Raw genomic sequence first — 20940 nt, forward strand, 5'->3', positions numbered from 1 at the left:
TATCATTAATCAAATATGAAGTTCCTCGGGAATCAGCGCCTTTCCGACTGCGGGACGGACTCAGACTTGCAGCAGAGACTGCGCTACAATGACAAAGTAGCAGCACTCAGGGAGACGGAGTATCCTATGCTCAAAGGCAAATTAACGTTGTCCATCTGCTCTATGAATAGGTCACTAATCGTCGCAGGAATAACGTACCTCGACCACGCTGGAACGACTCTCCCATCCAAGTCCCTGATGGAGGCCTTCTCGAAGCAGATGCAATCCCTTCTCCTTGCAAACCCACACTCGGCCCTGGTGTCGAAACCCAATGTATCGCATCAGATCGTGGAAGAGACTCGCAGGAAAGTGCTCGGTCTCTTCAAAGCCGACCCAAAACGCTTCGACATTGTCTTCGTTGCCAACGCGACTGCCGGCATCAAACTCGTTGCCGAAGCGTTCTCCGGATATTCGCAAGGCTTTGATTACTACTATCATCGAGATTGCCATACTAGTCTTGTCGGGGTGAGGGAGCTTGCTCGTCGGAGTCACTGCTTCCTGTCAGACAATGGGGTCGAAGAATGGATCCAGGGCGGCGATGAAACTACCGAGCGAGATAGCCACGGAAGGCCAACGCTCTTTTCTTATCCCGCTCAGTCCAACATGAACGGGCGACGGAATCCCCCTTTCCTGGGCATCGGCTCTGGGCTCCTCCCTAAAGCAATCAGATGCGTATACTCTGCTTGACGTGGCGGCGCTTGTCTCGACCAACCCCCTTGACCTGAGTGACCACTTAGCAGCGCCCGACTTCATCGTCCTGTCTTTCTACAAGATGTTCGGGTTCCCCGACCTCGGTGCCCTTATCGTCCGCAAGCCTGCCGCTCACGTTTTCGAGCATCGAAAATACTTTGGGGGAGGCACAACAGAGATAACGGTTACTGGCCAGCCCTGGCATATGAGGAAGGAGAAGGCCTTGTCTTCTAGACTAGAAGACGGTACCGGGGCAACGCACAGCATTCTTGCGCTATCGTGTGCTATTGGGACCTATCGGGGGGCCTTCGGAGGTTTTGAGGATGTGTCGAAGCATACCGGCTGGCTCGCAAAATGCCTTTACGAGAAGCTTGCCGGGATGAAACATGTCGACGGGAGCCCGGTTTGCCGGATCTACAAGGACCCGGCCTCGACATACGGTGATGCACGCACACAAGGAGCCACCGTGACGTTCAACATCCGCGGCATGGACGGAAACTGGGCCAGCGCTGCAAAAGCTGGCGCCATGGCCGCTGCGAGAGACATTCACATTCGCACCGGCAGTCTGTGCAATCCTGCTGGTATGGCATGCGCATTGGGTCTTACTGCCGACGACTACCAGAGGGCTTACGCGTCCGGTTTCCGTTGCAACTCCGACCAGGATGTGATGAATGGTATCCCAACGGGAATGGTAAGAGTTAGCTTCGGGGCAATGAGTGCGTTGAGCGACGTCGAGGCGTTCGTGAGGTTCATGGGTGACTGCTTTGTCGAAAAAGCAGGCCAAGCGAGCGAACCGACGTTGGTGACTAATGTGGCGAATGTGTCAGAGGGTGGCGAGGAGAGTCTTCAGTATTCCGAACACAGTGCTGGGAGCTCTCGTAAGCACCAGGTATCAAAGAAGACGGGAGGAAAGAGATCGCTGCGGCGTCTTTTTGCTTCATGTTTCCGCTCCAAGCCTGGTCAATAGCTTGGTTCTTCACAATAGGGATTGGTGTTGCTTTCCTGCCCTTTCTCGCCTTCTCCTAGACTTCCTTAGATAGTTGGTAATGAGACTTACGTTGGCTTCTTCTGCTCTTCAGTCGTAGTTCATCGTGTGAAGTCCATCACATCGGACACAGCGAGGTCAGCACACCAGTTTGCGAGACCAAGAGTTCCGAGCCCCTGCTTACCTCCACGGCCTGAACCGAAGGGCCGAAGCGGAGAACAAGATAGAGTGCACTTGAGGCTTAAAGGTCAGCCAAACCATTCAAACGAGCTTGGATGAGGTCCTCGTCGGAAGAAATGACTAAGTGGGAAACTGCTGTATGATATCGAGAAGCATCCGAGACGGGGTTGAACAGAGCAATCAATAGAATGGCTAGAGTCCGTATCACGCAAGAACACCGCCATGACGCAAACCCGCTACGCCGAAAACGGGAAATTCCACGGCTATAAGGACTAATATGAGGGCCGACCTAGATCGATCCGGCAAGCGAGCGGGATTAGATGGACGTGACTATGGTACAGGGATGTCACTATTTACATAGGTACTTGATCACTCCCATAACCTCCCACGAAATAGTCACTAAACCCACTGACGCCCTTCCTAGTCCTATTCGCGGGCGGCTGCGGCCACTTATCCAACATGGCCTCGCTACCAGTCAAGGTGAGGTTGACGGACACCAGAGGTCCGTTATCAATCAGTAGGCTATAGTCGCCAGGATGAAGGACTTTGTTTCCCTTTTCGTCGACCCTAGAGAGGGAACCGAGAGTGAGGTTCAGAGTCGCCGTCTTGGACGAACCGCCTTTGATGGCAAAGAGGCGTTGGTAGGACACTAGGGACTTTTTAGGGTATGGCTGTGGTCCGAAGGAGCCGGCGAGGAAGCCAAGGGTAACGTAGTCAGACGTCGTCTTGCCATCGTTCGTTACTTCGACTTGGACGGAAGCAAAAGGGCATCGGTCGAGATACGTCGTGTTGCAGGACTGCATCAGGTCCGAGATGGCATAGCTCTGCTGCAGCTTGGAGGTGATGCTGGCGGAGAAGTTGGTGTAGTGGAGACCGGATCCGAATTCGAAGATCGCAGTTCCATTGTACCACTTGTACGTACGACCCGGGTTGTTGGCACTGGGACGAAGCGACATATCTGTCATTGGTACCTCGTTGATGTATGATGCGGGGTATTGCGTTGTGGGCAGTCGCCCAGCGGGTGCTGCTTTTCCAGTGAGGATATCCATGATGGCAACGCCCCCATCCTGGCCGGGGTAGCCACCCCAGAGGAGGGCAGAAATGTTGGGATTGTTGACAATAGGCGATGAGTCGATTTGACCACCACCCATCTGTACGACCACCATCGGCTTTCCGAGTCCAGCCAACTGGCCAATGACATCGAGCTGTGCGCCGGTCCAGGTAAGGGAGACGCGATCGTTGCCTTCTTCTTCCACGCTGTTGTCAACGCCTCCGACGTAGACAATCACGTCGCTTGCATCTGCTGCCGGCCAGATGGAGAGCCACGAGCCCGTCGTTGGGTCTCCCTGCCCACCCGGGCCTTGGGCATATTGAATCGCGATGTTGAGCTGCTGGGCGGCCCACAAGGGGCTGTGGAGATAGGTTGGAACGCCGTAGTAATTTCCGAGAAGATTCTCCGTCGCATTCGCCCAGTCCCCGAACAAGCCCAAGGACGTTGAAGAATCGAGCGAAAGGGGTAAAACCCCATCGTTCTTGAGAAGCACGATACCCTCTACGGCAGCTTTGTAGGCGAGCGCCTGGGAAGCATTGGTAGCTACGGCGCTGAAATCGAGCTGGCGGTATGGCTGGTTTTCGGGAGGATCGAACCAACCGAGGCGAACGAGAGACGAGTACTGCCGAATAAGCGCTTGGTCGATGATGCTCTCATTGACAAGGCCCTGCGCGAAGGCGGCGGGTAAATGATCCGGCATGTATGTGCCGCAATTGACGTCCGTTCCAGCAATGAGCGAATCCGCGGCGGCTTGCTCACGATTGGGAGACCACTGGTGCGGTAGGAAGACATTTTGGACTGCGTCACAGTCGCTCGTTACCCATTGCTCTTCGTTCGTCCAGCCCCAATGCTCACGAAGGATGGTCTGGAGGAGGTAAGGGTCGGCGCATGTCGGTACACCGTTCACTGCGTCTATGCAATGTCAGTCGTCGCCCTGTAAACAGGGAGGTATGATCGCCCTCAGGGGAAGTTCTCACTGTAAGAGCACATGAAGGCACCGACGTTAGAGTCACGAGCGCAGCTCTGAAAAGGAGGCAGGTAATATTCTACCAGATCCTGCTGAGAGACCTGCGCATCGAACTGGTAGCGGAAGTTGCCATTCCAATTCTCGATGTCGTATCCCGCAAAGTGCTTACAGGTTGCTACCACCCGCTTGTACGGATCAAGTGAATTGCCTTGAAGTCCGTTGATCAAGGCGTGAACGTATGAAGAGAGGTGATACGGATCCTCTCCGGGCGTTTCTGCGAACGCGTCAGTGCTAGCTAAGCAGCAGAAGGAAGCTGGTACGCGCCCTGGCCCCGCCCCCATCTCGGGTCTCTGAAGGGATTGCTGCGAACGTGTCAGTGCTCACCAAGCGGCCGAAGAAGGAAACCGGTACATGTTAGGAGTCCAGAAATCTAAGCCAGTTCTATTCGCATTATTGAATGCACGAGCTTCTGTTGCGATCACAGTCGCAACGTCCGTGATGAGCTGGTCATCAAATGCTGCGCCCATGAGGATGGGCTGCGGGAAGGAAGTCGAATAACTGTAGTCGCCCTCGTCCGAGAAGTTGGTGAAGGGCCCGGCGATGCCGTGCAAACCCTCGGACCACCACTCATATGGCGGAACACCGAGCCGGGGAACGCCAGGGGCCGTGCTTCCGGTGGCATTGATCTTTTCTTCTAAGGTATATAGAGCCACTAAGGATCTGGCTCTATCGAGGGGTGCTTGCAGGAGTTAGCAGTTAGCGCATCTCGCTGGTCGAATGAAGCCTTACATGCTGAAGTGTCACATATCGTTTCGTTCTTCAAGGGCCCATTTACGCAGTCTGGAAACAGGGCAAGTGCCCCGGATGCCCACAGCAGCGCTGGCAAATAGCGATAAGATGCTGACATCGTGATTAACAAGGCCGCTCTGAGATACCAGAGCGCATTATCCCTTTGGCTTTATACCAATCCTTAGCCGTAGTATCGCCGGCATTTCATCCTCTGGATTTATAATGCGGGGAGACGCTCCACAGTGATGACGACTAGATGTGGGCAGCTAGAAGGTATCGGAAGCGCGGCGGCCCTTTCGGTTCCGCTTCGGGAGGTGCAATGCCCGCATCAGGTAGCAAAATGCTTGTTGTCGATGTGACTAGCTGCACGCGAAAACGGGAAGAAACATTTCGATAGCCGGGTTTGCGTTTAGAGCCGCACGAGTAAACGTTGCCGCGGCGGGATCATTGTGAGGGGTTTGCGCTACGTGCGGTACGCCACATGTGATTGGTTAGCATTCAGGCTGAATTCGAAGATCAACGGTGCCTGCCGATTGTGACGGAGTTCAAAGCCAGGGTGTTGGTCCTGATGTGAGCGCGGTAATGTTATTCCCGTTGCTACGGACTAGACTTACAAATGCAGCTGCCCTGTGGGCTGTTACTCGTGCGAAGACCGCGCCCTCCATCCGTCGCAGCTGCCAACGCGATGAAGATGCTCCTCCCTTCTGAGTGTTCGCTTTTGGCAGTGTTCGCTTGCCCTCGATCACGGGCGGCGCCCTTGGTGATGAAACGACCAAGAAGAGGGACCGAAGCCCTTCTCGCCACCTGCCCTCAATCTCAAGCCCCGATGGCCTTCTTCACGGTCATCGGCATGCCGTCTCTGGGCCTGGCTTCTAATATAAACTCTTGAAAGGCGCGATCTCCAAAAGTAAGGTCTAGGTCTGTCCAGGGGACGAGCTGCGTCTTACTTGGCTTGAGGGCCGCGCAAGCGAAGTCAAAGTCCCTAACAGTCAGAAGAAGCGCGACCTTCATGTCGTCCATAGCCAGGGTCTGACCAAGGCAAGCCCTGGGTCCTCGCTCGAAGGGCCGCCATGCGTTTCGCGGAGCGTCATTCCGGGAAAACCGATCAGGGTCAAATGCTGACGCGTTGGGGAAGATGCTTGGATCCATGTGCATTGCGTGCTGAACCGGGCATATCATCTGGCCTCTGGTAGAATACTGCTTGCCATTGTAGGTGATAGATCCTGTAGAATCTTCAGCTCGCGCCGTGTTGCCCACGGGATAGAAACGGAGGACTTCTTTGATGACATTGGTGGTGTAGTGCAGGTCGCTGAGCTTGTGTGGATCTTGTTGGAGCATAGCATAGCTTGCCTCTATTCCAGGGGTGAAGACGGAGTCGTGCTCCTCGCGTAACTTCTGGACGACCTCGGGATGGGCTGAGAGAAGCATATAGGTGAAACAGAGAGTATCCGTGGTGGTTCCAGTGGCTGCAAGGAGCAAAGTCTTAATGTGCGTAGCGGCTACTGCCATGAAGTTCGCATCAAGAGCATCCTTTCCGGTCTTCTGTGCTTCTTCTAGGCGCTCACGAAGAACAAGATCTATGATGCTTAGACCGCGCCGTTTGCTCAGGTCCGCATCGCCACGCTGCAGCTCTTCGAACCTGCCTCGAATGATCTTCTCCAACAGAGGATCGAGCTTCCGGGTTGCTGCTAGCCTATTTCGGCGTGCGGAGAAGGACTTTACCGGATTCCACGTATCTCGCTCGATGAGGGCAGCAGAGCATATGTCGGTGAAGTGTGATAGAAGTGGGCTGCCTCGCTTCTGGGCCTCCAGGGAGTAATTGAACGTCACTCTGCCGATGACGTCGAAGATCATGCTTTTTAGCAGGTCTTCGAGACTAAAGATGGCACCGGAATGGGCGAGATCTTCAAGGATGGAACGGAACACTGCCCGAGATGGAGGAACGATTAGCGAATGTTGAGTCTTGGATCCGCGAAGCCTTACCCATGACCTCCTCTGCCACCCCTCCTATCGTGTTCCTCACGTGTGAGGCGGCGAAGGCGGGAGCTAGCATGTTGTGTGCAGCCTTCCATATATGGCCTTCGGTAGTCGCGATGTTGCCTTTGCCCATGATCGGATCCATTAGTTCGGCCTCTACGTAGTGCTTCGGATGGTTCTTTAGGACGGTAACGTAAAGAGCGAGTTCCGGATCCGTTATGATCAGCTGGGGGTCCGCCATGGGCCAGAGATCAAGGTACCAAAGGCCGGGAAGACGGTACTTCTGAGCCATGGTCGTGATGGCGACCTGGAAATGCACATTGCGGGGGAAAAGAGACATGACCTCGCCCATCAGTTTGAGATGGCCCCAGAGGAAGTGGTGGGGGGGCTTCGGCTAAGCAGAATCAGCGTATTCGGTGAGGTGAGTGTAAAGTAAGTTCTTACCAAGTCCCTGTAAGACCGCCGATGTTGGATCAGCTTGACTGCAAAGTATGCGAGGAGCGCAATGATGGCCGAGGCAGCGATGGTCGGCCATGGCGGCGGCGTACGAGGGGGCGCCATTATGGGTTTGCGCAACGTGTAGACTATCGTGAAGCTGGAAGGGAGGGAGTTGAAGAGGGACTCGGTGCACACCTCGCGCGCTCCTGAACTAGCCTATCTCGAACAATGGGCGCGTCAGCAGCCGTTCTTGCGAGATGTGTCAGCCACGGCACCCGGATAGCGGCAGGGCATTCCGAGAGCCCAGCCGTGTCGTTTGTGATTTGCTTTGGCGCCCAGGGGCGAGGCGAGGCAGTTGGCAGCTACTTTGTACAGTACAGTCGACGCGGAATTAACTAAAGGCCGGGAGGTCACGTGCCCTCGCGTCGTATCTCCCTCACCCGTCAAGGAAAGTCACGAATGCTCAACACCGCGCGGGCAGTCTTTCCATTGATGGCGTCTATGGTATCTCGTCCCTGGGTATCCGCTCCCTCGCCGCCCGCGTCATCTGCTCGTCCAGCAGCGACATCAGCACCGCGTCCGAGCCGTCCTTCAGCCAGGCGGCATCGTGCGCCAGGGCGACGTGGAACCCGCAGTCCCTCTCCAGCCGTCGTATCTTTGCAATCGTGTCCCGGGCTGCCGAAATGTCCGCGTGCAGCGACATGGTCCCGCCCCCAGGCGCGCAAAACTGCGCAATCTCGTACCTCCCGTCGAGCAGCTCTCTGCGCGCCGTTAGCCATCACGCGTCGACGTGCCCTCCGCCACCGCTGCTCTCGGCCTACCTTGAGTGGCAGCAGTCGCTCCCCAGGAGGACCCATTCGCCTCCCCTCAGTCGTGCTGCCGCACACATGTTGCCCGCCATGTGGCCCGGCGCCTGCATGATCCAGAAGCTGCCGTCGCCGAAGTAGTCGAGCGCGCGCTCGAACGGGCCGAACGGCTCCCATGGGCCCTTGAGCTCCTCGCACCGCTCCGTCGCACGCTCGGGATCGAAGAAGCGGCCGTCCCACTGCACGCTCGGATCCGCCATGTGCCCTGGCGAACAGCCTTCCTTGGTGCCCGGTCCGAAATACGCCGTCGCGTTGGGAAACTCGTCCCGGATCGGTCGACAATGATCCCAATGGGCGTGGCTGCTCCCCGGTCATACGACATCTCGACCCAAGGGGCAGTACCAACTTACCTGAAGAAAACGGCGTCTACCGCGTCGGCCGACACGCCTCGCTCGCCCAATTGATTCACGATGGTTCTTCTCGGCCCGACATGGTTGACTCCCTCCAGCATGAACTTGTTCACCCATGGCGTATAACACGAGCGATCCTGGTCCGATTGTGAGCCTCCAGATCAGGCTCCGATTAGCGACTCGGATACGTACTTCGTCCAGCCCGAGGTCCCACAACAGGTGTCTCCCCTGGTGGGAGATGTAGAAAGCCCAGTTGTACATGCGGAACTTGGCATTGCTGACTCCTGCATGCACTTTTCCGATGTCCCCAACAAAACTGCCGCCATCGAGCAGCGCGAGGTCGACGTATCCGCTGGTTTCCGGCACGGGACCGCCGACATCCTCCGTGTCTCCCATTTCCGAGGCAAGGCCAGAATGAGGAAGAGAATGTCAAGTGCCTAGCGCCTGCGCTTTTGTCCTGTACCTCTGCCTCGTTCCGCCGCGGCGCGCCCGACACTGGCACTGGCACTGGCACCCAGGCCCTGTCCCCCACATTAGCTACCCCATCTGTGCGCACAGACAGATTGCGCGTTATTGGCGGTCCTTGACTATCAACAGCTGTGCCAGAAAGATTACCCGCAAGCGTTCGCTTCAGGGCACCGTCTCCGTTTTATTTCTGTCGCCCTGAATGCCGCTGCCATTGGCTGGGGGCGCAACCAAGCGCACGAGAGCGTGGTGATGGTGATGGCGGTGGAACGGCGGCGGCAGGCCCCACCATTCTTCATATACTCCAACGGCGGGGTATCGGGCATCCCGAGCCAACATCAATGAAGCTCCACGGCTCTCTTCCCTTCGCATTCGTAGCCCACCCAGCCGCGTCGATTGCTTCGTTTTTGACTTTTGGCGATATTCGGCTAGCGCGGCTCCTGTTGCTCGAGTAGGGAATCTGGCCGTACGGCAACTGTCGCGCAAATCATCCAGCACCCCTCCAATTTAACAAGATGACGACTACTTTCAAGCATGCGGATCTAGGCGAGCTAAAAGGCAATGTTGTGGATGGGACAGCGCAATTCTTGGGGCTCAAGTACGCCTCCTTGGAGAATCGCTTTGCCGCGCCTCAGCTCGTGACCACTTATGGGTCGGGGGCCGTTGACGCATCCAAATACGGGTACGTATTTCGAACAGCCTGGCGCGACCCAAGCTCACGGATTGAAGTCCTCCGCCCGTCTCCCCGGTCGGCGCAATCAAACGAGAGTTTGGCTTCATTCAGCATGAGCTACCTCTACCGGAAGTTCCCACCCATTCGGATACGGAAGGCCTCAATCTGAACATCACCGTGCCATTGGGGAGAGATGGAGGTATCAATGCAAACTCGAAACTGCCGGTATACGTCTTCATCCACGGCGGAGGTTTCGCCGTCGGTTCGAGCTGGTACCCGCATTACAACCCCGCTGCGTTAGTCAAGCTTTCTGCCGAGAAGGGGAGACCCATGATTGGCATCACCATCAAGTGAGTGCTGCGAATTATACCTAACAATGAGCGGCGCTAACAATCCGAAGCTACCGTCTCGGTGTCACTGGTTTTATGACATCTGAAGAACTCCGCAAGGCAGGCTATAAGGCTAACAATGGTTTCCACGACCAGCGCGCCGCCCTCCAATGGGTTAAGAAGTTCATCGGTGGATTTGGAGGAAATGCGGACGAAATTACAACAGTCGGCGAGAGCGCCGGTGGCAGTACGTTTCACTTTCCAACATTTGATCCCTTTTTAACATCCCCCTAGTGTCCGTTACGATGTTCCTTCTCTCCAGGGAGCCGCTCATGAAGAGATGTCTCAGCACTGGAGGGGCAGTCCTCCTATTCAAGCCAATCCCAGAATTCGTAGCCGAATCGGCATACCAGAAGGTTGTTGAAGCCTTCGGGCTGGCCGATAAAACGCCCGAAGAACGAATCAAAGCACTCGTCAGCATGCCCGTCGATGATCTTTGGCAGAAGGTCCCGTTGGGCACGCCGCTCCTGCCCTCCATAGACGGCGAGACTGTCCCGGGTGAGCCAAGCTTCCTCACCGTCTCGTCAAAGGAAGATCACCCCGATTTTTCGATCCCAGGGCGGAAGTGGTGCGCTGCACTGATGATAGGAGAGTCTAAGCTTGACGTGAGTGCTCATTCTTAGGTCCGCCTTTTTCGAAGTCTAATCCACTCTAGGCAAATATTCTCGCATATATGGGGATCGACGGGAGAAACCCTGGCATTGCCTCCAAGTTCATTGAGTCTATCACTACGACACTGGCAGAACACCCAGAAGCCGCGAAGTATTTGCTTTCGTCGTACGACATCACGCCTTCTACACCCGATGACGAGGCGATCCTGACCATCCTACGATTCGCGACGGAAATTAGCTTCTATGCGCCTGCGCGTGCTTTCGCACAAGGCTGGCCGCAAACGAAAGAGCACAAGTTCTTCCTCTACCACTTCAACGAAGGTATTCCATGGGAGGGCAGATTCAAAGGCGAAGCAGGCCACATTCTCGACGTCGCATACCTTTTCCAGAACTACAACGAGCACTTAAGCGACGACCAGAAAGCGGTCTCCAGGGCATACGCCGAGGACTTCATTGAGTTCGTCAACGGAAATGACCCGTGGCCGCCCGTGGAAGGGGGCAAGATGGGTGCGAGGGTCTACGGCCCAAGTAGCGAAGGTGTTACGGCCAAGTACGTTGCGTCGGGCAATCCGGAAGAAGTAGGGCGGCGAGAGCATGTTCTCAAGCTTGGTGAGATGGCGGGATTCGACAACATATTGCAGGCCTTCCAAAACTTCTTTCAGGGTCGGTGATCCTTCTCCATAGCAAACATTCTGGCGTTGAGCCCTTGAAGTCATTTCACAAATGAACTGCGCTTGAGTATCGACGCGAAGCTTACATTCTACGCAACCGGCAGTAGTTCTCTTCAGAACTATTTGCCAAGAGGGCACTTCCGGACGCTGGACGTACCTGTTGGAGGCCCGCGGAAGGTGGCAGCTACCCCACGACAGCTCGAGTTTGCCATGTGGGGTGCGGGATCGACCCTTCTTGAGAAATGCAGCGTCCCGTATACTTCTACCTAGGTAGTTCTAATCATTGACGGGTAACCCGTTTCACAATTATTTTGGCAAAGGATCTTTCTCGGAACCCGTATCATGGTTCATGTGCAGTTCAACCTAGAGCTGCTAAGCACGCTCAAAGGCAAGGTTGTGGTTCTGACTGGGGGCGCAACGGGGATTGGTCGGTCAGCCGTGATTCAATTCGCTGGTACGCAACAACATGCATGCCTATCCTGTCCACATGCATACTAAGCTGCCCATTAGAGGCTGGATGCAAAGTCGTCTTCGGCGACATCAGCGAGGAACCCGCCCGTGAGCTCGAAGCTAGTCTGGGTGCCGCAGCGCGCTTCTCTCGCTGCGACACGTCCTGTTACTCCGACCAGCTCAAACTGTTCGCACTCGCGGAGTCGGACTTCGGTCGCGTCGATGTCGTGGTCGCTAATGCTGGGATGGCGGTACATAAAGACATCTTCGAGGCGAGATCGAATGTTTTCGAGGAGCCGACCATGAAGGAGGTGGATGTAAATCTGGTTGGTGCTATCTTTACGGCGAGAATCGGAATGCACTATTTGCGGAAGAATGGATCGAGAGGAGGAAAAGGAGGGGGAGATCTTGTTATGGTGAGCTCCATTGCCGGGTTCAAGGAGAGCGGCGGGCTGGCTACATACACGGCGAGCAAACATGGGGTGCTGGGGTTGATGAGGGGGTTGCACACCACTGCGTTCCCCGAGGGCATACATATCAACGTGATATGTCCGTGGATGACTAGTAAGTCCCCGCACCGAATCTGAGGTACAGCCACCAGGCTTACCTTGACCTAGAAACGAGGCTAGTCAAGGGCATAGAAGAGGGCTGGCGCAAACTTGGTCTCCCAGAGAACCAGCCCGAAGATGTTGCACGAAGTATCCTGCTCTGCGCATCCGCAAACAGGGACAAGAAGGAGAAAGTACACCCCGGAGCCAAGATTCCCTTCGCCGGCAAGATACTCTGGATCGCAGGTGGCGAAGCGTACGAGATCGAGGACGCTATCCAGGCCCTAGAGCCTCAGTGGCTCGGTGAGGAAAACAGCAAGGTCCTCACAAAGGGCCAAGAATACCTCGCGAGCCAAGGCACTAGCTGGGATGCCGACAAGCTGGAGGAGAAGACGAACGGTGTTCAGGCCTGAAAGCTGCAGCACCTCCTAATGGTGTACAGGACTGGCTTTGCATATGCTATCCTACAACGTCCTACACAAACTCCCATGTGCCATCCTCCTTCTTCTTCCCCTTATCCTCATACCCCGGCGGCAGCGGCCCGCCAATATGTATATACACGCTACTCCCATCTCTATCAAAACATTGCGGATCCTTGGCCGCGGCTTCCCAAGTCTCCATTGCCGCCTCCGCCATCAAGGGCCTTATTCCCACCTGCTTCCCCGACTCAATCCCCAACCCCAGATCCTTAATCATCATCTGCGTCTTAAACCCTGGTTTATATCCGCTGTTACTCGGCACCCAGTCCTCCCTCACGTTTGGCACGGGCATCACGTGGTCGCACATCCAACTCTGGCCTGTCGACGCTTTGATCACGTTGTACAGCATTTTGGGGTCTAGGCCTTGCTTTATGCCGATGGCGAGGGCTTCGGCGGTGGCGAGTAGGATGGTGCCGGAGAGGTAGTTGTTCGAGATTTTGGCGGTTAGGCCGGCGCCGAGAGTGTTGAGATAGAAGAATTTTGAGGGCGAACCGATCATGCTGAGGATGCGTTCGAGACGTTTGGAGTTTGGGCTGTCGTCTGAGGGTGAGGCGTGGCCGATGAGCATGCTTAGGTCACCGCGTTCGGCGGCGGGCACGCCGCCCTGGAAGGAGGGTGTGTCAGTGAGAGGGAGACTGTGGAGGTGCTTGCAGTGTACGCACAGAGACCGGGGTGTCCACATAAGTCCCGATGCCCTTCTCTCTTAATGCCTCGCCGACTTCCCTCGTACTCCGCACGTCAATCGTACTGCATTCGCACAGTACTCGCTCCCCATCCGGTCTACTTGCAATCACACCATTGACCTCATCCATATACACCTTCTTCACATCTGCAGCGCCAGGCACGATTGATATCACAACTTTCGAGTTCTCAGCTGCTTCTCGCGCCGTGGAAACGATCTCTATCGGGCCGTGGGAGCCGTACTCGGCTTTGAATCGTTCGCACGCTGTGGCGTTGATGTCGTTTATGTAGAGTGTTGACGAGACGCCGATCTTTTTGCGGATGTTGCTAGCCATTGCGTAGCCCATGGCCCCGAGGCCTGAGGATGGTTAGCGTCGGGGTGAGGGGAAGGCGTCCTCTGGAAGCTCACCGATGAACGCGTAGTTCTCCGCCATGCTGAAAGGAGTAATGCAGTTGTGACTACGTGATGCTCTGAAGATGTTCGAAGGCACTTTGACGGCGTGTGGAAAGTTTACCTGGTACTTTGTTGATGGTTTGGTCCCTGCATGTGCGAATATCTGCACTCAATTGCCCCACATTGTTCCCCTCATTCCCCATTTCGTACCCCGAACACCAACTCCTGAAGATTTTGAGCTTCAGGCCTCTTCGCAACGCATTCCCGGAGGGATCTTGGACACGAATGGTGCGGTCCTAGGGCCTGGGCCCATTGGCAGTCCGGTTTGAGGGCCACGAGACAGGAGGCAGTGACGCTGATGGCATGGAAAATGGGACGGAGATAGCCGCAGATTGGGCGCACGCGTTCTTAGTGCGGGGCAATCCATGCCACTAGATTGAACGCTGCAGGGGTATGCCTCGGTATACGTGGGTATAATTGATCACACAGCTGGGGGTGAGAACATTCACTGCGACTTCCCTTTGCGATCCTGCGGCTCCCTGTCTTCTAGGATTCAAATAGCTCGTAACACAGTATCATCCACAATGCTCTCCTCAAAGCCACTGCGAGTTGGCGTCATCGGCCCCGCTGGGTTCGGAGGCTCCTACCTCTGCGTCGAGCTGCTAAACCGCGGCCACACAGTCATTGGGATATCGCGGAATCCGCAGAAGCTGGGAAAGCACGAACGATACATACCACGGCCGGTCGACATCGATGAAGTCTCTATATCAGAGCTCGCAAAGTCCTTCGAGGGCGTGGATGTCCTCGTCTCGGAATATGGTCCACACACAGCCGGCGCGGATGCGTTGCTATACAGTAAGTCTCTCTTAACTGCATGGGAAGACATAGATTGACGTCCAAAGTGCCGTTCCTCGAGACCGTCCGTAAAATTATCCTTGCCGTCAAGCAGTCGCCCGTGAAATACTTCCTCTTCGTTGGAGGCGCCGGCTCGCTCCACGTGCCAGGCACTCAGGAATGCTGTGTCGACCACCCAGATTTCTTTATGGCGTACAGACGAGCAATAGCCACTTCAGAAGCGCACATAGCATATATGGAAGAAAGGCTCGGCATCATGGGCACCGCCCTCCGCGCATACCGCAACGCGCGCATCGCGGAGCGAGAAGGTCGCGCAACCGAAGACGACAAGAAGGCCATCGCCGACTACGAAGCAGGCATCAAGAAGAAGGATCGTGCAACTGACTTTATAAAAGCCGGTCGAACGGCCTTCATGTTCTTTGACGGAAACACGTCGTTCAAATGGTCATTCGTTTCGCCTTCTGCGCTGTACAGGCCAGGAAAGAGGACCGGCAAGTACGAGATCAGCGTGGATGATATGGTGTTGATGAGGGAACAGAAAGGCGGCAGTATTTTCGAGGATAGACTGACAGGCATCACTGTGGCGGATATGGCGATAGCAATTGCGGATGAGGTCGAGACTGAGGAGTTGGTCGGGAAGCACTGGAGTGCGGTGGGCGATATATCGGAGGATAAGTCTGCGCCGGCGTATCTGACGTTAGATGCCGTGGAGGGCGGTAGTAAGTAGAGGTGGAGACGAAGCCTAGTGAGTGGAACGGGACCAAACGCCAACAATAAATTTTCTTGCCAAAACTCCAAGCGCCAAATGCTACGCTCTTGACCAATGCAGCACAATGTAAACAAAGCAAGCGTTTTCCCATGAATGACATCTATACCTGTATCTCTTTAAGATCGTCAGCGACCTTGAACGGCGCCTCAGTCTTCGCCCTGACCTCATCGACCGTAACGCCTTTGGCAACCTCCTTCAATGTTAAGCCATTCACCCTGTCTACATCAAAGACGGCAAGGTCAGTGATGATGGTCGATACGCATTTCTGGCCCGTAAGAGGGAATGTGCACTGCTTAAGGATCTTCGGGTTGCCCTTCTTATCGACGTGTTCCATGGTGATGACAACCTTGGTTTGGGTGGGGTTTGCGACGAGGTCCATGGCGCCGCCGATGCCCTTGACCTTACCTGGAAGCATGAAATTGGCGAGATCTACCGTCGCGTTAGTTGCTGTTCGAAGAAGTCGAAGAGATGGCTACATACCTCCGAATTCGTTGACTTGCATGGCTCCCAGCATGGCCACATCGATCCGGCCAGCTCTAATCATACCGAAGCTCTCGTGGCTGCCAAAAGTGGCGGCGCCCTTAATCAACGTGACCGTCTCCTTTCCAGCATTGATGAGATCTGGATCCTCCTCTCCAGGCTTGGGATAGCCACCCATCCCAAGGATGCCGTTCTCCGATTCCAGGATGATCTCGACACCCTTGGGAAGAAATGCCGGGGCCGCAAGAGGCATGCCAATGCCGAGATTGACGTACATACCATCCTTGAGCTCCTGTGCTGCTCGCTTGATGATGCGTTCGCGCTTCGCCGAGGCTTCAGAGTTTCCTGTTCTCCGATTAGTAGTTCCTTCGAGAGTAGGTTGTAAGGTGGGTCCATACCTCCTTCCAGGAGTGCCTTCTTCTGTTCCTCGGGATCTTTGTAGAATACAAGCCTCTCGATCTTTTTCTCCGCGGTACTCTTAATCACCTTCTTCACGTAGATACCCTGCAGATGAATATCCTCCGGCTTGATATCGCCATACTCCACAATTTCGTCCGCCTCTACAATCGTCGTCTTCGCGTTCTTGCCCATCGCCTCGTTAAAGTTATTCTGTGCCTTGCGGAAGGTGCAGTTTCCCAGCCGGTCGGCCTTTGCGACTTTGACGAAGGCATAGTCGCCGAAGATGGCTTCTTCCATGACGTACGCCTTGCCGTTGAACTCGCGGGTCTCTTTTGGTACTGACATTTTCGCAATTGTGCCGTCGGTGTTGTAGCGGACGGGAAGTTCGCCGGTTTGTACTGTGCATGTATCAGCATCGTTGGTTCTTATGTAGGCCTAACGTGAAAAACTCAAAAACGTACCTATTGTCCCATATGCCGCAGGCGTATAAAAGGCCGGCACACCAGCCGCACCCGCAGCGCACTTCTCCGCGATCGTTCCCTGCGGCGTCAACTCCAGATCCAGCTCGCCCTTCAAATACATGCTTTCAAACGTCTTATTGTCCCCAATGTAACTCGCAATCATCTTCCCGATCTGCTTGGTATCCAACCACTGCCCCAAGCCAACCCCGGGCATACCCGCATTGTTGCTGACTACTGTGAAGTGTGTCAGATCTGGCCGGTCGCGCACCGCATTGATGAGGGTATTCGGGACGCCGGAGAACCCGAAGCCGCCGACGAGGACTGTGGTGTTGGATTTCATGTCTTTGATGGCTTCTTGTGCGGAGGGGTATATCTTGTTGATTTCGGCGCGCACGGCACTGCTGGAGAAGAAGCGGATCGCTGGCCCGCTGCGGCGAGCCGCGAAGAGGAATGTTCGCTGCATCGTGAAGCCTGCGACAATACTGCTGTGGGACAGCTCGCGGATTCTACAATGATGCAATGCAGCCAGAAGCGCTCCGGATGCAAGACGATGCCTTCCGCAACCTGCAGTAAGCGCAGCTCCAGCTTCAAGCGGCTCCGCAGCCCTCAATCCACGATTCGCGATGTGGAGGCGTGAGTGCTGAACTTTTTGGCGGCGGAGCTTGAGGTTCCCCACACGGCGTTTTGATAGCTTGCATGTTGCCACTAAGCGCGATCGAGCATACCGACGCAGTTGCCGTCCCGATGCCGGTGGAGATTCGGGGTCCGCCAAGCGCCACAAATCGCCGCGGATGAGCACTTATCCGCACTCGTCCAGCGGAAAAGCGCATCGGATGAGACTTCAACAGACCGAGTCGCGGATAAATGAGAGCCTGGCACGGATATGTTTCCATTTGGACATTGTCTCAATCTCGAGCTACTTCCGGGCGATCACGTGATGGGAACCTCTCCAAGGTTTACCCGCGCTTGCAGGACTGCCTTCAATATCCGAATCGGGTGTAGTTGAATAGGCTGTCCTGAGTCTATGCAAACATCTGTACAATTACGTTTTTGGGACAAGGATAAGAGTCTGTGGAGAATCGGCTTCTATTGGTACGGATGTATATACATGAAGACGAAGAGGGAGATCAGTATAGATCGTGCACAATCTTCTTGACTGATGCATTGGTCAGATAACATGTATCCGTGAGCGCGCGAGGGATAGCTTACGGTTGCCGAAGTCCTTGTGGTCTTTGCTGTGTAGTGCCCGAGTTGCGATGGCTTCTTCCTCTGCGTCTCCCGTAGGAACATTGTACTTCCAGTGGTTAGAGGAAAAGCATGCAAGAAGTGTGTCAGAACACTTACCGCTGTCAGACTCGTCTTGTGCCCCAGCTGCTCAACCAATTCGGATATTGCGACTCCGACAATATGCGAGTCCTTCTCGTCGCTGCCGGTGCTCTGCTTCCCAATGTATGGAATGATCCTTGCGATCTGCTTCGCCTCTTCAGGATTGCTTGCCTTGAAGTGCACCGTCGGGGCCAAACTCAGACAGCTCGTAATACCGTGAGGAATGGCGTACGTGGCCCCAATCGCGTGGCCGATGCTGTGGCTGAGACCTACGCCGCCGGTGTAAAGGAAGGGGAAGAGCGAAGAGTAGCATGCGAGGAAAAGCCTGGTGCGGACATCGGCGTCGTTAGGGTTGGCTTTTGACTGGGGAAGGTAGGTGAACAGGTCTTTGATGGCTTCTAGGCACATGCGCTTTGTCGGGATTTCGGAAGCTAGGGGGTGGTACATTAGTTCAACGGCGTGGTCCAGAGACCGAATCTGCATCACTTTTAGCTACACTGGTTTTGACACCAGGTGGACCTAAGTTGTGCTTACCCCGGTGCTTGTCCACAGGTTCAAGGGTGTGTGGAGAGCAAGATCACCATCGTATACCACAGCTATGGACGCGTCAGCTTGGAGCGTGGTGCGGTCGATGCTTAGGTCCTACCCTTGGGGACGAGCTCAGGATTGCTCACTGCGATCTTGTGCAGTTCCGCAGTGGTGAAGCCGGCGTTCTGTGTTGTCTCGGCTACGCTTAACGTCGTAGGCACTGCGATGCTTGGTACCCACTTTCCGGTCTCTTGATGAATGTTGTATGCGATGGCCTTTGCAGAGTCAATTGGCGAACCTCCTCCTATTGATATCAAGACGTCGCAGCCTGACTTGGACATCAATCCTGTCGCCTCTCGAATGTCGCCAATTGGACTGTCCAGGATTAGCGCTCTTCCTCCACCATTCCTGGCGCTGTACTCACGCATGTTGCCCAATCTTGCTGAATGTACCCCCATGAACGCTCCCCAAGCTCTTCTCGATGTTCTTGATGACCGGGGTCTTTTCGTAGAGTGAGCGTCCGGTGATGATGAACGCTTTGGTGCCTCCAAGCTCCGTAACTACGTCCGCGAGCTGGTTGCTTGTGCCTAAAGCACTCCGTGAGCTTCCGCGCCCCAGTGACAGCTTCGGAACTCACCCCTCCCATAGATCATAAGCTTAACGGGCGAGGCTCGATAAACCCCCTTCAGAGCGGAGTCGATGCTGCCATTCTGATATTTGCTTGGTAGCGTCATGGTGGAATGCCTTCGTTGGAGGAATTTGAGCGACTGAGGAAACGAAAATGGCACTCCGCATTGCCTCATCCAAATCCTCGATCTCAGTAATCTGTTTGCGCTGGTGCATGATTCGTCATACTCATCATGGAGGGGTAGCTCCGGTCTCGCCCCACATGCCTGTTCCGCCCCGCCACTGTCCCTGCGTCGCAACTCCGAAGCGGCAATTCAGGCCTGCATCGTGCGTAGCGATATTCCCGGAAGTCCATCGTTTCGCGAATATGTCCAAATTCTGTCTTCAACCTTGAGAGTCGAGCATGGCGGCCTTCAACAGAGTTGCCCGCAATGTGCTGCAGAAGAGCCCCAACGACGTGGTTCTGCTATCCGCGGTGAGATCACCCATAAACCGCAGCTTCAAAGGTGGCTACAAAGATGCCCACCCGGAGGATATCTTGATGCCGGTAAGCGGGCCTCATGGGGCTCATGTTCGCGTGTTGCATGTACGGGTGCTGAACATTTACAGGTGATGAAAGCTGCGGTACAGCGAGCCCAGGTCGAGCCAAAGGACGTCAACGATGCCATGATCGGGAACGTTCTGGCCGAGCTGGGTTTCGCGAAGACGGGACGAATGGCTCTCAATCACGCGGGATTTCCGAGCTCAACCACATTCCACACTGTCAACCGCCAGTGCTCGAGCAGTCTCCAGGCCATTACCCACATCTCACACTCGATCATGGTGGGTCAAATAGACGTCGGACTTGCCGGAGGTGTAGAGTGCATGTCAAGAAACTATGGCTCGCGAGGTATCCCTACGGATGTATCACCAGCGCTGCTGGGCTCTACGGTCAAGGACGCCCGGGACTGCCTCATGCCCATGGGCATCACATCGGAGAACGTGGCGGAGAGGTATGATGTGGACAGGAAATCGCAAGACGAATACGCCGTCCGGAGCCATGGGCGGGCAAGCCGGGCGCAGAAGGAGGGAAGATTCGACTGGGAAATCGTCCCGGTCACTGTCCAACGGACGGATGAGGCAACGGGCCAGCCAGCGGGGTTTGAGGTGACAAAGGACGACGGCATCAGGCATGGCCTGACGTACGAGAAGGTGGCCACGCTGAAGCCGGTGTTTGGGGAGAATGGCAAGAGCACCGCGGGGAACTCGTGAGTTGTCCCGAGGTCGATTGCACGTGAGGTGCAGAAAAGCGCTGACGTTGCAGGTCTCAAATCTCCGACGGCGCATCATCCGCCATTTTGGCGCGACGCTCGTGGGCAGAGGAACGCGGCCTGAAGCCGCTGGGACGCTTCGTGGGCACGCAGGTCAGTGGGTGCGCGCCCGACGAGATGGGCATCGGGCCGGTGTTTGCCATTCCGGCGCTACTCAAGTATACGGGGACAGAGCTGAAGGACATTGATATCATTGAGCTGAACGAGGCTTTCGCGAGCCAAACGCTTGCGTGCATGCGGGAACTTGGGCTGGACGAAGAGAAGGTCAATCCCAACGGTGGAGCGATTGCGCTGGGGCACCCCACCGGCGCCACTGGAGCTCGCCAGACGGCGACGCTCTTTGGCGAGCTGCGCAGGCAGGACAAGGAGCTGGGCATCGTCAGTATGTGTGCTAGCACCGGGCACGGGGTTGCCTCGCTGTTCATCAGAGAGTCATGATGCAAAAGTAGGACGTCAAATACCTCGTTCGCAACGTTCGCAACGTGTCCCACA

The 20940-nt window shown here is 55.4% G+C and overlaps 10 protein-coding genes across 10 annotated transcripts; 5 read left to right on the forward strand and 5 right to left on the reverse strand.

Moving 5' to 3' along the window:
- Window positions 1-237: 237 nt before the first annotated feature.
- On the forward strand, window positions 238-1993 carry BU26DRAFT_587647 (PLP-dependent transferase; the record flags this gene model as incomplete). Its single annotated transcript, XM_033834696.1, has 3 exons — window positions 238-504; window positions 701-1607; window positions 1815-1993. The coding sequence occupies 3 exons, from the start codon at window positions 238-240 to the stop codon at window positions 1991-1993; spliced, it is 1353 nt and encodes a 450-aa protein (XP_033687940.1).
- Window positions 1994-2110: 117 nt separating this feature from the next.
- On the reverse strand, window positions 2111-5130 carry BU26DRAFT_515342 (glycoside hydrolase family 3 protein). Its single transcript, XM_033828042.1, has 5 exons — window positions 4702-5130; window positions 4324-4651; window positions 4237-4274; window positions 3923-4186; window positions 2111-3857 (listed from the first exon to the last, which is right to left on the reverse strand). The coding sequence occupies exons 1-5, from the start codon at window positions 4817-4819 to the stop codon at window positions 2248-2250; spliced, it is 2358 nt and encodes a 785-aa protein (XP_033687941.1). The 5' UTR covers window positions 4820-5130; the 3' UTR covers window positions 2111-2247.
- Window positions 5131-5517: 387 nt separating this feature from the next.
- Window positions 5518-7239, reverse strand: BU26DRAFT_419966 (cytochrome P450; the record flags this gene model as incomplete). The annotated part of the gene is made up of 3 exons (XM_033823333.1): window positions 5518-6626; window positions 6685-7072; window positions 7123-7239. The coding sequence occupies 3 exons, from the start codon at window positions 7237-7239 to the stop codon at window positions 5518-5520; spliced, it is 1614 nt and encodes a 537-aa protein (XP_033687942.1).
- A 247-nt stretch (window positions 7240-7486) lies between these two features.
- BU26DRAFT_212061 (Metallo-hydrolase/oxidoreductase) lies at window positions 7487-8835 on the reverse strand. The gene is made up of 4 exons (XM_033820659.1): window positions 8525-8835; window positions 8333-8469; window positions 7938-8282; window positions 7487-7877 (listed from the first exon to the last, which is right to left on the reverse strand). The coding sequence occupies exons 1-4, from the start codon at window positions 8726-8728 to the stop codon at window positions 7616-7618; spliced, it is 948 nt and encodes a 315-aa protein (XP_033687943.1). The 5' UTR covers window positions 8729-8835; the 3' UTR covers window positions 7487-7615.
- A 383-nt stretch (window positions 8836-9218) lies between these two features.
- BU26DRAFT_212078 (carboxylesteras-like protein) lies at window positions 9219-11201 on the forward strand. The gene is made up of 5 exons (XM_033820660.1): window positions 9219-9479; window positions 9527-9820; window positions 9871-10046; window positions 10094-10464; window positions 10515-11201. Exons 1-5 carry the CDS (start codon window positions 9313-9315, stop codon window positions 11139-11141), a joined length of 1635 nt encoding a protein of 544 aa, XP_033687944.1. The 5' UTR covers window positions 9219-9312; the 3' UTR covers window positions 11142-11201.
- A 282-nt stretch (window positions 11202-11483) lies between these two features.
- On the forward strand, window positions 11484-12552 carry BU26DRAFT_560288 (putative 15-hydroxyprostaglandin dehydrogenase; the record flags this gene model as incomplete). Its single annotated transcript, XM_033832786.1, has 3 exons — window positions 11484-11595; window positions 11652-12155; window positions 12209-12552. 3 exons carry the CDS (start codon window positions 11484-11486, stop codon window positions 12550-12552), a joined length of 960 nt encoding a protein of 319 aa, XP_033687945.1.
- Window positions 12553-12613: 61 nt separating this feature from the next.
- Window positions 12614-13910, reverse strand: BU26DRAFT_601155 (uncharacterized protein; the record flags this gene model as incomplete). The annotated part of the gene is made up of 3 exons (XM_033835244.1): window positions 13709-13910; window positions 13281-13657; window positions 12614-13222 (listed from the first exon to the last, which is right to left on the reverse strand). Exons 1-3 carry the CDS (start codon window positions 13731-13733, stop codon window positions 12614-12616), a joined length of 1011 nt encoding a protein of 336 aa, XP_033687946.1. The 5' UTR covers window positions 13734-13910.
- Window positions 13911-14212: 302 nt separating this feature from the next.
- Window positions 14213-15275, forward strand: BU26DRAFT_547564 (uncharacterized protein; the record flags this gene model as incomplete). Its single annotated transcript, XM_033831891.1, has 2 exons — window positions 14213-14548; window positions 14596-15275. The coding sequence occupies exons 1-2, from the start codon at window positions 14278-14280 to the stop codon at window positions 15273-15275; spliced, it is 951 nt and encodes a 316-aa protein (XP_033687947.1). The 5' UTR covers window positions 14213-14277.
- Window positions 15276-15307: 32 nt separating this feature from the next.
- Window positions 15308-19338, reverse strand: BU26DRAFT_547565 (uncharacterized protein). The gene is made up of 10 exons (XM_033831892.1): window positions 19149-19338; window positions 18936-19098; window positions 18630-18886; window positions 18518-18579; window positions 18002-18460; window positions 17867-17951; window positions 16658-17455; window positions 16196-16594; window positions 15798-16142; window positions 15308-15746 (listed from the first exon to the last, which is right to left on the reverse strand). The coding sequence occupies exons 1-10, from the start codon at window positions 19312-19314 to the stop codon at window positions 15418-15420; spliced, it is 3063 nt and encodes a 1020-aa protein (XP_033687948.1). The 5' UTR covers window positions 19315-19338; the 3' UTR covers window positions 15308-15417.
- A 104-nt stretch (window positions 19339-19442) lies between these two features.
- Window positions 19443-20900, forward strand: BU26DRAFT_449320 (3-ketoacyl-CoA thiolase A). Its single transcript, XM_033824702.1, has 3 exons — window positions 19443-19685; window positions 19748-20385; window positions 20442-20900. The coding sequence occupies exons 1-3, from the start codon at window positions 19542-19544 to the stop codon at window positions 20884-20886; spliced, it is 1227 nt and encodes a 408-aa protein (XP_033687949.1). The 5' UTR covers window positions 19443-19541; the 3' UTR covers window positions 20887-20900.
- The last annotated feature ends 40 nt before the right edge of the window (window positions 20901-20940 follow it).

This window comes from Trematosphaeria pertusa (assembly GCF_010094035.1).
Source record: "Trematosphaeria pertusa strain CBS 122368 unplaced genomic scaffold BU26scaffold_3, whole genome shotgun sequence".
In the NCBI taxonomy this organism is placed as follows: Eukaryota; Fungi; Ascomycota; class Dothideomycetes; order Pleosporales; family Trematosphaeriaceae; genus Trematosphaeria; species Trematosphaeria pertusa.

Coding starts and splice junctions, on each gene's coding strand:
- BU26DRAFT_212061 (XM_033820659.1), bottom strand. CDS start 8,728: ATGGGAGACACGGAGGATGTCGGCGGTCCCGTGCCGGAAACCAGCGGA. Junction 8,470..8,524: donor GGGACCTCGGGCTGGACGAA/GTACGTATCCGA, acceptor CAATCGGACCAG/GATCGCTCGTGTTATACGCC. Junction 8,283..8,332: donor GTAGACGCCGTTTTCTTCAG/GTAAGTTGGTAC, acceptor ACCGGGGAGCAG/CCACGCCCATTGGGATCATT.
- BU26DRAFT_547565 (XM_033831892.1), bottom strand. CDS start 19,314: ATGAGGCAATGCGGAGTGCCATTTTCGTTTCCTCAGTCGCTCAAATTC. Junction 19,099..19,148: donor GCTTATGATCTATGGGAGGG/GTGAGTTCCGAA, acceptor GGAGTGCTTTAG/GCACAAGCAACCAGCTCGCG. Junction 16,595..16,657: donor TGCGGCATATGGGACAATAG/GTACGTTTTTGA, acceptor ATACATGCACAG/TACAAACCGGCGAACTTCCC.
- BU26DRAFT_515342 (XM_033828042.1), bottom strand. CDS start 4,819: ATGTCAGCATCTTATCGCTATTTGCCAGCGCTGCTGTGGGCATCCGGG. Junction 4,652..4,701: donor GATATGTGACACTTCAGCAT/GTAAGGCTTCAT, acceptor AACTCCTGCAAG/CACCCCTCGATAGAGCCAGA. Junction 4,187..4,236: donor GAGATGGGGGCGGGGCCAGG/GCGCGTACCAGC, acceptor ACGCGTTCGCAG/AAACGCCCGGAGAGGATCCG.
- BU26DRAFT_212078 (XM_033820660.1), top strand. CDS start 9,313: ATGACGACTACTTTCAAGCATGCGGATCTAGGCGAGCTAAAAGGCAAT. Junction 10,047..10,093: donor CGGCGAGAGCGCCGGTGGCA/GTACGTTTCACT, acceptor ACATCCCCCTAG/TGTCCGTTACGATGTTCCTT. Junction 10,465..10,514: donor TAGGAGAGTCTAAGCTTGAC/GTGAGTGCTCAT, acceptor AATCCACTCTAG/GCAAATATTCTCGCATATAT.
- BU26DRAFT_449320 (XM_033824702.1), top strand. CDS start 19,542: ATGGCGGCCTTCAACAGAGTTGCCCGCAATGTGCTGCAGAAGAGCCCC. Junction 19,686..19,747: donor CGGAGGATATCTTGATGCCG/GTAAGCGGGCCT, acceptor GAACATTTACAG/GTGATGAAAGCTGCGGTACA. Junction 20,386..20,441: donor AAGAGCACCGCGGGGAACTC/GTGAGTTGTCCC, acceptor CTGACGTTGCAG/GTCTCAAATCTCCGACGGCG.